Genomic DNA, 15495 nt, shown 5'->3' with positions numbered 1-15495 from the left:
CGCCAGGCTCCTCTGTCCATGGAATGGGTAGCCTATCCCTTCTCCAGAGGATTTTCCCAACCCAGGAATCGAACTGGGGTCTCCTGCCTTGCAGGCCGATTCTTTACTAGCTGAGCTACCAGGGAAGCCCTTAACGCACAATACATAATAACAAAAAATAAAAAAAAAATCAGTGACCAGCCTGATCCATCCAGTTTAAACTTGAGCTTGACAATGAATGGCGTGAATTAGAGGACAACAGAGCAGGCCCAGTTTCAAGTTTTGTGTTTTTGTTTTTGCTTTTTTTTCTTATTGGGGTATAGTTGATTTTGTCAAGTTTTTCTTAAACTGCCTTAAATTTAATAAAAACAAAAGACCATTAAATAATCCCAAATGGTTTGGAACTCTTGACACCATTTCCTCCTCAAGCACATACGCATTTACCAAGAGAGAAGTATGTGTGTGGAAGTAAAATTAGACTTGATGGTATCCCTGAGACTTGGACCCAGCCAATAGTGATTTAAGGCTGACCAGAGGATGGTGTTTACATAATGCTGATCCATAGGGTCAATTAGACCGAGTCAATTAGAATCTCTGTGTGAGAACAAAAAGGGACCTTCAAGGCCAGCTAGTTCAATCCCTTTATTTTACAAATAGGATTATAGTAAAAAAAAATCCATCAAACCAAGTTGACTAGTTGCCTGACTGCATTGACTGGCTGTTCCATTGAAAAGACCAGTCATTTATTCCAAGTAAATAGCCTATTTATTCCAGACCTTCTACAGGCCTGCCCAAGGTAAGCAAGCAACAGAGATTCTAAGCCCAGCCCCTTCTCATAAAGTGAAGACACTTCATGAAATACCTGTCTGTGAGATGTCATTTTCCAATGAAGCCAGCTCGTGGCCATTTCTAAGAAAATCGACATTAGCCATGGATTGGTAATTACTGTACCCTGGACTTTCCCACGGGGTTGTGGTTGTAACCTCATGTAGCACCTCTGATTCTGCACCGAGCTCTTACGGTATCAGTAATACCTCCCAAAGGCGGCTGGGCAGGTTCTGTGGCTTGTGGTACTTCTCAGTTTGCAACGGAGCCCACAAGGTCTCCATAGCTACCGCCACTTCTGAAAATTAGAATTCCAAACTTTGCTGGAGGGCTCTGTGGTAAACCCCGCTTGGTTTGGTGTAACTGCCTTGCTTTTCCCTTTCAGGCAATTCTTCCCCTCTCCCTAGCTTTCTCTAGGGTACTGTTGGACTTTCTGCAGCATGAGGTGAGTTCTGAGGTTCATTTCATCTCCGCACTAGGCAGAACTCTGCCACTCTTTCCTGGGAGCTCTCTGAAAGTAAATGTTTACCAACCAGTCACCATCATCCACAAAAGACTGTCACTAGGGCGCGCTAGCAAACAAGGCAGGCAACACCCTTCTGCCTGTTAGTTTACCAGCTGCTGGCCTGGAATTCAGGTGCTGTCAGTCAGGGTTGCAAAATGCTTGGTGGGTTGTTAGACTGTCCTAAAGTGTGTCAGCTACAAAATAAACCAGCACTTAATCCTGCATGGTGATTGATGTTCTGATTCTGTTTCCAAGCTGATGCCTTGTCAAATCACAGCAACCATCAGCTCTTGTTAATGTATCTTTTTAAAAGATGGACAGCCTTCCCTTTTGCTCTCAGAGTATTGCCAAAAAGGCTCTGACACACTTCCAGGGTTCCAAGGCAGCAGTGCTTCAGATTGGTCTCTGTAAGCTATGGAAGCGGCAGCTTAGAAGGGCCTGGTCCAGTTGCAGTCAGCGCCATGAATTATAACAGACCCAAGTTTGCAGCAACTACGGGGCAAAGGAAATACGGTTCTGTAATCAGCGGTAGGTAAGGGAATTGAAACAGTGCTATGCAGCTCAATATTCTGTAATAACCTGAATGGGAAAAGAATAGATACATATATGTGTATGACTGAATCGCTTTGTTGTACACGGGACACTAACACAACATTGTAAATCAACTATATTCCAATAGAAATGTTTTAAAAAGAAAGGTACTCTGCAGGAGACATATTCACATGTACACTGGTTACTGTTATCAGAACCCATGGGAAAGCATGTCCATTTTCTCTGACCCAATTACAACCAAAATAGACTTTAAAATTTTCTAACAGTTCTTTGTATTTATCTATACACTTGGCCATTAGATTCATTAAAATCTTCCATCGCTAAAGATCTCTAAAAAACAAAAGAACAAAGCCATGCTATGTCTGTGACTGTGGAGGTCACGGCCTTTCCAGGTAAGTAAACATCAGGCCAAGTGCCGGTGTGTGCTAAGCGCTCACAGCCCATCGTGGCTCATCAGGATAAATAATAAACTTAAATCATAAGCAGTTTTTTTAATCTCCTGTTCCCCGGGCTGTGCTATTTGTGACCCAGATTAACAGACTGAACGGAGCAACCGGTTAGAGAGCAGGGTTTGCCCCACGTGTCCTCCAGAAGACAGTCCTCCAGACTGGCCAGAGTTAGCACAGAGCAGAACAGCAGAGAGCAGACGATGCTTTCGGGAACTTAAAGATGTTGGTGAAATAGCTCTAAACAGCAGCTGGGGTTGGAACCTCAATGAGTTTCCCCGCAGAGCAGCTACGGACAATGCTAAGGAGTTGACCGGACAGTCGCTCTAGGTACTGTCCTCCTGTCTCTGTGTGTCTGTCTGTCCAGAGCTTCAGGCCTCTCATCAAGTGGCACCAAGCGACCTCCTGCCCAAGCTGGGGAGCTGCTCAGTAGCTGAGCATCGAGGACAAGCCAAGGCGGGCGGGGCCCCAGGCCTCGGGCTCTGTGTAAGCAATTCTCAATCACTCTGACTTGGCAAGTTCTTAGTCCTTAAGACAGTCAAAAGGAAGAAAGCATTAAAACTGCTGTTTCTACAAAGACAACTTCGGTCTTCACCTTCCTAGCTGGAATAGCTGCAAAACTACTCTTCCGGTTGTCTGTTTCCTTAGAATTACCATGGAGACAGCCAACCTTCAACATCCTTTCCAGAATTTGCCCTTTTTCCAGATTCCAGAAGAGGGGATCCCTGGCCCCTTTAAATATATTGAGTTGCGACAGAGTTACTGAGTCAAGTGTTCACTTCTGGGAGTAGAAACTGAGCATTTGTCTGACCACCTAGAACTAATCCATCCGGAAAGAGATCGGTGGCCTCCTCCTCCTATCCCTACCTTCCCACCACCCTGGGAGAGCGATACCCATAAAACGTCAGGTTTCATTTCAGTTTTTAAGCTCCCTGTCCCTAGAAGAATTTGATGGTGATTTCTTTTTCTTCCTTAAGCACGATTCATTGGCATTTATTTTTACAATGAAGGCTGTTGTGTCTATCTAGATTCATGCAGGATCCATTATAATATTAAATTCCCTTGGGGCAGTTTTCAACTCCAGGTGGTCACCTGGGTCTTTAGTCCTGTATCCGGACATGCCTGGAGCAACTTTTCCAGGGATGGTAACTCTGCCCTCAGCATCAGGAAGCTTCATCTGCAGGTCCCTGCAGACTAAACTCGACATTCATCTCTCCAGAGCTTCATTTTTGCCACTTGCTAATATAGCCTTTATCAGTTGATGCAAGGAGCCTTAATAGAGTTCAGAAGCCCAAAATCCAATGAGAAATTCATTTCAGTAATAATTCATATGATGAGGGAGATAGCCTGCCTCCTGAGTGGGGGAGGGGAGAGACGGGCTTCCTCCCAAGGCAGCAGCCGGCTGCTGTTTCCCTCACAGAGGACTGCAGGTTTGGAACAAGCCTGTGTCCAGCAGTGGTGATGCTGAGCCTTTTCCATTTGTTCCTCCATCTTTTCTCATGGTTTGGAAAAGCACTGACCACAGTAAATGTTTTCCCCACCAGGGCCCCAGTGACTGGGATATTCCAGAGTGCTTACCTGCCACAAAATCACCAAAGCCCACCGTGGTGAGAGTGACCACCACAAAGTAAATGGACTCCAGGGCCGTCCACCCCTCAATGTATTTGAAGATGACGGCGGGGATTGTCACAAACACGACACAGCCGGCCAAGATGAACAGGATGGTTGAGATGACCCGGATCTTGGTCTGACTCACTTGCTTTTTCTAAAGAAGAGCAAAGGAGAAAGAAAGACAGGGAAGTCAGCTCCATCACCCTGGATTCGGAAGACAAGAGGTAGAGAGAGAGAAAAAAAAAATGTCAGTGGCTTTGGACCTTTCTTTGTCCATGAGCAGCTTGGGGAGCATCTGATAAAAGCTGTGGACCCTCTCCTAGAAAAATGTAAGGACCAAAGTTTTCAGCTGGTCTCGGTGGTCCTTGGGCAAGAGACCTCTTGAATGTCCTTTGCGTGGTTCCCTGACTGCAGCCCAAATGCTGACTTTCTAACCCCCTCACTGGTGTAAAGGAGACTGCTTCCCAAGAAAGGCCATTTTTGCCGCCGTTTCTCACGTTTCTCACATTTCTCACTGACCCTCTGTAGGAGGCACAGGTTTGGGGGTTCCTTCCACAGTGGTGGTGATGGATTTGCACCCGGCTTCCCTTGAGTCAAAGGGCACATGCTGGAAAAAATGGCTCCTGAGACAGACCAGAAGGTTAGGATGAAAAGAAAAACACAGCTGACCTGACCCCACCCTCGTTTGGGACAGAACTCCAACTATCTGCCTGGGTGCTTCTTCACCTTCCTGTCCCCCCGCCAAGGCAGTACATTTATATCACATTCTTCTTTTAAAACGCATGTGTTTGAGTGCTGTGCTCGTCATGTTTGTTGGCTGTATAACCATCAAGGGACAGGGCAGGAGTCCGTGTTGAATGGCAGGCTCTGTGTCTACAACGAATAATAGAAGCTCCACCTCAAGTCAGCTTCTGAAGGATTCAGTAGTTAAGAGGTGAAGATGCACCTAGATCGGGAATGACCCTGATATCAAGGCGAAAGAATCACACCTACAGGGTACCAGAGGCAGACTGGAGGCCCTGGTGTCCCCTTGAATGACACTCAAGACAACGCTGGCATCACCTCCAAACTGAACAGCCTGCTAAGGTCTTCTCAAAGCTCCCAGTTTGCCATTGGAGACTGTCATCAGGGGACCCTGGCACCATTACTTGACCAAAAACTCAGCGTCTCATAAATGTCTGTTTAACACCAGGGTGCCTGGACCTGTGTACACTGCCTGGATTGAATCCCTGCAAAAGCACACATTCAAGGAATCGATATGGAAATCTCTACCATGGGATCTATTAATATTTTCTAGTCATCACCTTCCAGTGAATTAAAGGGCAGAGCAGGTCCAGAGTACAGAGTGCATTTGGCATTCAGACACCGCATTTTATGGATGCAAAAGGAGCTTGCATAAGATGCTGCTAATCAGGCAGAGCTGAGAGGAGAATGCAGCTGTGATTAGCTCTCAGTCCAGCACGCAGGGATGGAAACCGCTTTTCAAGTTACTCAACAGTTCACCAGTTCAGAGTCGCCAGAGCGCTCCTGTAAGGAAAGAAACCGGACTAACCTCCATGAAGAACAGGCCACCCTGTTTCCCCTTCGAGTAAGGAAGGCTGAGAATAAAACCTCGTCACTGGGTGATCCTGTCACCGTCCTGGAAATCCTAACCTTTCCTCACGGCAGGGACACCCCAGCCAGGTTTTCCAGGCCAAGAGAGATTCTCTTACGACCGACCACGCAGCTCAGACAGGAAATGACCATGTTCTCCAAGACAGGAAGGTTGGTTATGACCCTCTTTCTCTTCCTCCCACTCCCCTCTTCCTTCCTGACTTACGGAGATAAACCTCAGAACCACCTCTTCTTCTCTGGGAAACGCCAAGGGACATGAGAGCTGGGAAAAGGTGGTGGGAGGCTGCCGTCCTCTGCAATCGAGCCTCACAAACATCAGTCCCACCTGCCGAGGGCCCTGAGTCCCAGGTGTGTTCAATATGGTGGAACTGTGGGCAGGTAAGTGCAAAGAAGAGCTATAGTGGAGAATATTTATCTGCACAAATCTCAATCCGCACTGAGATCAGTATAAGCGAAATGAAAGTGTTAGTCACCAAGTCATGTCTGACTCTTTGTGACCACGTGGACTGTAGCCCCCCAGGCTCCTCTGTCCATGGGATTCTCCAGGCAAAAATCCTGGAGTGGGTTGCCATGCCCTCCTCCAGGGGATCCTCCTGACTCAGGGATCGAATGTGGGTCTCCCACATTGTAGGCAGATTCTTTAACCATCTGAGCCATCAGGAAAGCTAGTCCCTAAATATTCATAGGAAAAGCTAAAGAAATATAATCCTTCATAAAAAGGAGTCAAGTTCTCTGACTTCTAAGAAAGTACTCAGGATACAAAGTGGGAACAGGAAAAAATAAATTGATCCATGCTGTTATATAGTTCCCATCTCCTCAGAAAAGCCATCAAAAAAAAAAGATAATTTATTGATATTTTTGCATACACATTTTTTCCCACAAATGAAAGTACTGTGACAAGACAAATTACCTGAGAACCACAAAGACTGTTTTACCCATTTCATGCATTACCATATTAGATCTTGTAGAACTTGGAGGGGGCAGTTAAGGCCCCTCTGAGAATCCAGGAACTTCATTATTATTATTATTAGCCTACTTTTGTTTGTAAACACAGACAAAAGCCAAAGCCCAAAAGGAGATTTTTATCATAGATCATTAAGTTAATCTAATTGCTGGCAACAGAACATCATTTTCCCCCTCAATAAATTGTCCTCTTCAAATGCATAATGAAATTAAAGTGAATTAAATGTTTGCGAGACACTTGTTAAGTCAGAAATTAGGATGTGAACGCAAGTGCAATCCAAATGAGGCTGAGGCTGGCAGAGGAGAGTGGCAAGTACGTGGGAAGCTGGAGCCATTCCCAGGCTCCAGGAGGTGGGCAAAAGAGATGATGGCACTGGGCAGCATTTGTTTGGTAGCAAAGGAAGGTGTGCAACAGAGGCTAGAGCGTGGCATCTTAATGGCATTATCTGTCAGAGAGTTTATCTGCAAGTTAGCATTTCACCACTGCTCACTGCCCAAGCCAACCAACGTGTCCCTGGACCACTTCCTCCAGACATCCTAGGGTGATGCTCAGCAAATCCCCGGAGGCTTAAATCATCAGGGTATTTCAGGGACTTACAAAATCAAGTGTCTTGAGTGTGTGTGTAGGCGTATGAAATTGTGTGTACCCGTACTTCACTATAAAAGGAAGGGGTATGGGCATAAGGTTTTGATAGTATCTGTTATTCTGGAGACCCACATTTATGCTGTCCTCTAGACACTTAAGAAAAGAGTTGCCCTAATTGAGCATTTTCAACTGCAGCTTCCACGATGGAACCACAAACGCGTCATGCAGTGACCTGTGGGCTTCTCATCCCCGCGAGCTCTGCACCCATTCGCCACTATTGTAAAATGGTGCTTAAGAAGTTGGAGTCTCGGGGCAGCCTGCCAGACACACACTCCATCCCCACTGCTAAGTGACTGAGGGACCAGGTTTCTCAACTTCTCTGGGCATCAGTTTCTTCCTCTAAAAATGGAGATAAGAGAGTCCACCTCACAGGAGTGTTTGGAAGATTAAATAAGCGTGTGAAAGCTCAGTGCCCGCTAAATGCTTGATGACTGCTGCCAATCATGTCTGATGGAAAAGTTCGAGTCTTTCCTTAGATGTGGGCAGTCCCACACTGAACGCTGCCCTCTGCTATGGAGGAACGTTCCCTCACATCTGATTTTAAGATAATCTCTGTCTAGCTTCGGGTGGTCAGGTGGTCGCTGCTGGGTTTCCCTTCCTGGATATGTTGTCTCATATGATGACCTCCTTTTTCAATAAGAAACAAGTCCTCATTTTCTCTTGGTTCTTCTGTGCTGGCCCAGGATTGAGCCCTCAGACAGTCTCAGCTCACAATCTTGGAAGCTTTTCTGTTTGCCTTTCAGTTAGTTTCCCCACCCCCCTCCGCCCCCGCCCAGCTTTTTTCATCATCCTTCTGAAACTGACAAGAATTGCAGATAATGTTTGGGGTGTCAGGAACCAGCTGCAGAGAGTCCCTAAAAGGCACCGCCCTTGTGTTCCTTGCCCCTCCCAATTCCCCTGCCACTTATCGAGTCAAGCTGTGTTTCCATGGCGGGGTTGCTAGGCAAAAATCCCATTGCTTATTTACCAGTAAGCAGAGCAGTTACCATAAAGCTTTGTGAGAGCCCAGATCTGACTGAGTTAATGTGTTCTTAGGCTAACAAAACTGTTATTTGGGAAGAGATGGTTTGATACAATATTTGGGCAGAAGTGATAGAATACTTGTATGTATCTGTCCAACTCCTGTTTTCTCACTGTGTGGATTAGATGATGTGGTCCTTCTTTCTCCATATGCAAATGACACTATGCACAACTACTTCCCGCATCCCGCTGGCTGGTGCTAAGTGTAGGAATTTTTGAGGAACTCAAACCCCACCTCCTGTAGAGTTCTTTTAGTTGTCAAAAATTATGTGCAATTATTCCAAAAAGCAAAATAAGCTTCACACACAGGAGACTGGGAAGCCAGTTCTAAGAGCGCTCCTTCGAGAGAGGATGTACATACTAGCAATTCTGACAGCGTTTACCTGTTTCAGACCTCAGACGGCGAAGCCACACACCCAATTCCCATTAAGTACGATGCCCTACCACGCTTGTTTATTTCCACAATCTTATTTTGGAGAACAAGTATATTTCCATTCATCTGTGGGCTATTTATTTTTTTACCCCCTCTAACATCTACTCTTCTTTTTGCTTTTATGCGATTTCTTATAACTCTGAGATTAGTGATCCAGATTGTTGTATCTGACTGAGAAACTTGATTTGCTGTAATTTTTAGCCAGGGATGTTGGAGATGTCATTGAATAATAAAGATACTGCAATAAAAATCCTAGGACAGGAGCTAGACATGCAGAGCTCTAGTTTATGGTTCAGCTTTGTTTTGTTGAAATGCAAACACATCACCATGGTGATACGCTTGAGCTGAAAATGACTTCTCGAAATGGAAAGATAATAGGAGCTGCCTCACAAAGGAGCCGACTTTATTTTCTGATATTATTATGTTTTCCACAAAGACTCCTTTTCTAAAAGTCCAGTTCTAACTAATGGTTTCAACATCACAACAAATCACCATGTAGTACCAGCAATTGTATAACCTATGAGGAGAGCGTTTAAACACCATTTGCCTATAATCTCCATGGCAGAGAGACTATAAACACACATTAGTGAGAATCGCACAGTAAAATCTCCATGGATCCGCCTGAAAATGTCCCACGCAAAAGCAGGAGAGTATCTACACCAAAAAAAAAAAAAAAAGCAGATACAGATTACACACATGGATAGTATCTAAGCCCCCCAAAAAAGTTGTATCTAGCATCTGCCTCTGAGCCACATTGCAGCATCCAACAGATTTTTGGTCAGTTCAGTGCTTTGCTGGTATCCCCAGGCAAAGGTTTAGAAAAGGCTTTGGGTATATGCAGTTAAATTGTTTTTAATCACTGGATTTATCACTGGATTTTGTCACTGTTTTTTTATCACTGCATCCCAGGTGCACCTGGGATGGAGACAAAATCTAGAAATAATGAAAAAATTCTCAGCAGCTCCACACCAGGATCACTTTAATTAAAACCTTTGAAAGTTTTCAAAAATTCTGTGGCTTTTCACATTTGAAGAAAATACTCTATTGGAACACAAGATTTTGCACTCAAAACTCAACCAGGTAATTCATTCAGCACATAATTATTAACAACCTTTTACATATCGAAGGTTGTTCTAATTGCAAGGGATATAGCAGTTAAAAAGAGAGAGAAGGAAGTTCTCTTCCCCATGCACACAAAGTCTAGTTGGCTGGGGCAGGCTGGGAACATCTGAGTCTTTGGCTGAAGTCTTTATGGCGCTGTCCGTGGTACCCAGCCCTGGTCTCACCATTGAAGCAAAGTTTTTACCTAATGACATCCCAGTGATTAAAAACATCACCTTGTAGGGAAGAAATGACTATTCTTGTAGCTATTATAAGTGAAATACAAATAATTATGGCTGATTTGCATTGTTGTACGACAAAACCAAACACAACATTGTAAAAATTTAAAAAAGAAATAACAACAAAAGACTTATTTAAAAGAACTATATCAGCAATCACTTCAAGCCAGATTTTATTTGAACCCACTAAGCTATAGGTCGTAGTGGTAAGAGTCAGAAAAGGCAATGGCAACCCACTCCAGTACTCTTGCCTGGAAAATCCCATGGATGGAGGAGCCTGGAAGGCTGTAGTTCATGGGGTCACTGAGGGTCAGACAGGACTGAGCGGCTTCACTTTCACTTTTTGCTTTCATGCATTGGAGAAGGAAATGGCAACCCACTCCAGTGTTCTTGCCTGGAGAATCCCAGGGACGGGGGAGCCTGGTGGGCTACCAGCTCTGGGGTCACACAGGGTCGGACACAACTGAAGCGACTTAGCAACAAGCCATAGGTCAAACTCTAGCATATTTACTCTAGCATAGCATGTCGTCCCCTTCTCGGCAGGAGGAGAAGGGGATGACAGAGGATGAGATGGTTGGATGGCATCACTGACTCGATGGACGTGAGTTTGAGCAAACTCGGGAAGATAGCGAAGGACAGGGAAGACTGGCCTGCTGCAGTCCATGGGGTCACAAAGAGTCAGACACGACTGAGCAACTGAACACCTCAACAACAACAACAGGAACTTTGATACCAAATCAAAAACAAAACTTTGTACAAGTTGTGATTTGTCTTAAGTTCAAGGAAAATCAGTAAGGTTCATCTAAGGTTGGGGAAGAAAATCACAGATATGCTGCAGGTTGACTGTTGCTTGCAAATGATTCAGTGTCTGTAAAACCTTACACATTGTCTAAATAATAAATCCTAGAATTAAAAAAAAAAACTGTACCTATAATAGAAGATATATGGATCTTTGTTAGCTAAGCCCTCAGAAGCTATGTCTTAGAAATCAGAACAACAAGTAAGTGATCACACCAGTGCAGATGTAACCCTGGCTGAAGAGTGGTCCTTCTCTTTAGTTGAGGTATGAAAGGCAGGCCCATGGAAAGGAGAGGACAGGGACACTTCCTGATGAGCTGCATCAACAGCATAACTCCTGGCAATCCCGACAGATGCCACACCCAGCTGCTCACCTAGCCAACTTCTGCATTTGCTTTACCCAGATATCAGCAGCAAAACAAACAATGTTCCCACCCCAAAATGCCCTCTCCACCATCACATGCACAAGCATACAATAATAATACTACAGTAACAATGCTACAGACAGCTGAAAGGTGGATTCGCTCTTCTCTTGCTAACAAGGGTTCACGGTCACAGTGCATTGGCCAAGCAGTCCACAGCAGTCACGACAGAAGAGCACCTGAACAGAATAAATGTTCCTTCCCATCCCTGATGCTTTTGCCCTTGTTCACGGGGCTCCACATGCTGTAACACACGTGACCCCTCTCTAGCCTCTCACTCTGACACAGGACCTAAGAACTCAGCGTCTCCCTCTCTTTTTCCTTTTGGGAAACAGCTGCCCTCAAGGCACACCCACTTGTGATCTCCTGTCTAATTCTTAGATTATATGAAGAAGCCCATTTTTCCTCGGACATAAGCCAAATTCTCCAGTACTGAGGGGACGTAACCACACTGGGTTTCAATCTGTCATCTGGTTCGTCTTATTTCTCAGTTGGCTCATACCTTGGGTGGAAAAGAGGGGATGCCATTTACTTGCTTCTTTCAAAGGCCCCAATCGTCTCAAGTCTCCCTGCTCCAGTCCCCCTGGTATGATGTGTTTGTTTGTTTTAATTTGGGTGATAGTTCAATAATGATGCCACTATGAGGCAGAGAAAGAGGTCAGACCATGTAGTATGCAGCAAATTCTTTTCAATGGAAGGTGAAGTCCCTACTTTAGACTGTGGCCCCTCACCAGGAAGGAACACATGTAACAAAAAAGGAAAAGAAGGAGATTACTGTGAGCCTCTTGCTAAGAATGCTTTCCTGAAAGGAGATAAGGAATTGGGAAAGACCAGTCCTGGCTGGAGCTGTCAAGAAGAGACAAGAACCTTGCCCAGGGACTGGGGTGGGGGGCAGGTTTGGTGAGGGGGGAGCTGGGATCAGTGGCCAGAAGGCAGCTGCCTGGCACAGGTCAGTCCAGTGGTCCTGTGCCCCACTGGGGCTCATGAAGGAGCTCCTCAGTCTTTCTCATCTTTTTTGGCATCTCTCAGCCATGTCACTGTTGCCCAGAACCAGAATCCAAGGGCATCTAAAGGGGATGGGAGGGAAGAAAGCCTTCAAATGCCCCCATCTTGGGTGTGTGTAGCCCAGGGAGGAGGTATTTGTGGGCTTCCTGAAATAACTGTCTACATGTCCAGGAATCAAGATAAGCGACAAACAAGCATGTGTTTTCTGTGGCCTCATTTATCTTACCTGTTGGAAGATTTGAAGAAAGCCCCCAAGATTAACCAGATTTAGGCTAACACCTTAAAAAGCAGCTGAGTATTACTGCGTCAATAACTGTAAAAATTCCTGGGTTTTATTGGGCAAGTAGTGAACAACTGCCTTCTCAATAGTTACACTCTTTCTTTCCTTCTTTCTTTTTACACACTTTTTAATGAAATCTCGTAGGAATGCCCACCCATATGAATCTACAAAAATAATGAAACAAGCATTAAAAAATCATATAAGGGGAAGATGTGTGAACTAGAAAGGAGGCAATGAGAAGCAAGAAAAATTAAGAAAGTCTTTGAGAAGGATGAGCATAGTTGAGAAACTGACTTAGGGGTTCTGAAAGCAAGACGGAATAATGGTTTTAGGGGTCTAGAATCTTCTTGGAGGTATAAGAAGGCTTTCAGCTGGGTTTGTACCTCTCTGTTTGAGAGACAGAAAGAAAACAGAGGCGAGAGAGATGCTTGATCTTTCTAGTTAGACTGGGAACAGAGAAGTTTAAATAAGAATGGAACAGAGCTTCATAGAAAGTCACACAGAAATAAATCTAAAACTGGGAAGCCCTGCACTGAGTTAATTTGACAGAAGCATCCAGAGCTGAGAATTTTTATTTAGCAGAATATTTCTCAAGCTGTGAATGAAGTCGAATCCTATAACTTTTCTATTCTTTCATTCAATAAATATTTATCAGGCACTACTCTTCCATCTGTTATAGAGATAAATCCACAGGTGAGCAAAACAGAATGGCCACCAGCCTCACAGACCAAGTGGAGCCAAGACAAACATTAAACAATCACACAAGCAAACAGATCATCGCAGCTTGAGAGAAGTGAACAGCACTCACCAAACAAGAGAGTGTAGAGACCAGGTGATGCTATATGCCTATCCTGTTCGCCCATATATACAGCCCAAGATCACCCAAGAGGGAAGTATGAGGGGAAGGGATAGTTAGGGAGCTTGGGATCGACATGTACACACTGCTTTATTTAAAATGGATAGCCAGTAAGGACCTACTGTATAGCACAGGGAACTCTGCTCAATGTTATATGGCCCCCTAGATGGGAGGGGAGACTGGGGGAAAATGGTTACATGCATATACATGGCTGAGTCTCTTTGCTGTCTACCGGAAACTATCACATTGTTAATTGGCTATACTTCAATATAAAATGAAAAGTTTAAAAAAAAAAAATCTACCCAAGAGAAAAAAATATTGTATATTATTAACACATATATGTGGAATCTAGAATAATGGTATAGATGAACCTATTTCCAGGGCAGGAATAGAGATACAGATATAGAGAACAAATCTGTAGATATGGAGGAGGGTGGTGATGAATTGGGAGATTGGGATTGACACACAGCTATGTATAAAAATAGATCAGTGACTACTATCAGTTATCTGTACAGCACAGGGAACCCTAGTCAGCGATCTGTGGAGAATGAGAAGGAAATCCAAGAAAGAGGGGATGGATGTGTATGTTTGGGTGATGCGCTTGCTGTACAGCAGAAGCTAACACAGCATTGTAAAGCATCTGTGGTTGGTGGTTTAGTCACTAAGTCGTGTCCAACTCTTGCGACCCCATGGACTGCAGCCTGCCAGGCTCCTCTGTCCATGGGAGTCTCCAGGCAGGAACACTGGAGTAGGTTGCCATTTCCTTCTATACTCTGATCAAAATTTAAAAAAACTATTCACCCGTGGTAGTAATGGGGCTTCCCTTGTGACTTCGTCAGTAAAGAATCTGCCTGCAATGCAGGAGACCCAGGTTTGATCCTGAGTCAGGAAGTTCCCCTGGAAAAGAAAATGGCAACCTACTCCAGTATTCTTGCCTGGAGAATCCCATGGACAGAGGAGCCTGGCAGGCTCCATGGGGAGGAGTCCATGGGGCTGCAAAGAATCGGACATGACTGAGCGACTAAAACCACCATGGTAGTAAAGGGGGTTACTGCAAATGAGTCAAGGCGGCAGACTGGTGCTGGAGAGAAGCATCCCTGAAGGAGGCTGAGGAGGTGCTAATGAACTCAGACTTGACATACTTTGGTTGGTTCCCGCTCCTAATGAAGTTTTCATTGATAACCTCATGGCAGTCATGCAAGGTGGGCATCCTGACTCCCTGATAGACTTGTCCTCTTTGTATCAAAATTTACACAAATGCCTCACGGGCCTCCCAGGTGTGCACACACTGTGGGCAAATAAGTCCATAACTCATCTCTACTTATGCATCGACCATTCTTCCACGATTATTAAAAAGCAGCATTGTTCTTTAATTTGATTAGAATGGATTCCATTAGAATGTGGATTTGATTAGACATGACCAGTCGGAATCCTATTTGTATTATAAGTGAACACACACAATAAGTGTCCCTGTTATTAGTTCATTTGCATAGCTTTTCCTTGTAAGAGAATTAAGTTATATACAAACCCTTTAATGGAGCTTACTGTAATGACAAAAGTATATTAATTCCTTCATCTTTCATGACACGACGAGGCTGTTTAGCCCTGCAGATGATAGCAGGCGTGAACATCACATGCTCCGTAAGAAAAAGTAATACACAGTGGCCCACGCTTAGGCAGGGGCTGCGTCTCTGCAGACGACAATTTCTTTAGAAACATATTCTCCTTCTCATACAGTTTTAGATGACTTCAATCCTGCCAAGTGTTGAACAGAGATGTGCATGCTCTTACGTGAATAATTCTCCAGAGAGAACCAGAAACGGAGACCCCCAAAGACAATGTTTAAAAAAAAAGATATCCAGGCCTTCTGATGTTCTCCTCATGTTGAGAAAAGACTAGAAAATGGAACTGGACCCACCCTGGTGACACCCCACTGGGAGTGTGCTGGTCAAGACCATCGTGACGCTATTGAAGGCCAACTAACCACGATACTCTCACGTCGTGATGGAATCAGATCCTAGGACATGACCACGTTAGAGGGTACCGGTCATTCCTTTTTGTCTGCCCATCATCTGAGCCCCCTTCTTTGGTCTAGTGAAAGACAGAGACCTCTTCCCAGCACAGAAGCTGAAGAATGCCAGCGACTCACTTCCCTGGTCTCCCTACTGCAAGGACAGACGCATGTAACCCCAGCTCATCC

The 15495-nt window shown here is 44.7% G+C and overlaps 1 protein-coding gene across 1 annotated transcript in view; it reads right to left on the bottom strand.

The window, feature by feature from the left end:
* The window catches only part of KCNK10 (potassium two pore domain channel subfamily K member 10), an 85372-nt gene that overhangs the window by 4564 nt on the left and 65313 nt on the right, over positions 1–15495 (bottom strand). Inside the window, exon 4 of the mRNA XM_006061469.4 lies at positions 3886–4072. Coding sequence (XP_006061531.2) covers positions 3886–4072 — 187 coding nt within the window. The remainder of the gene's footprint in view (positions 1–3885; positions 4073–15495) is intronic.

Source organism: Bubalus bubalis, chromosome 11 (assembly GCF_019923935.1).
Source record: "Bubalus bubalis isolate 160015118507 breed Murrah chromosome 11, NDDB_SH_1, whole genome shotgun sequence".
Lineage (NCBI taxonomy): Eukaryota > Metazoa > Chordata > Mammalia > Artiodactyla > Bovidae > Bubalus > Bubalus bubalis.
The sequence above is the reverse complement of the archived record's forward strand: the minus strand, read 5'-3'. Positions and strand labels throughout refer to the sequence as shown.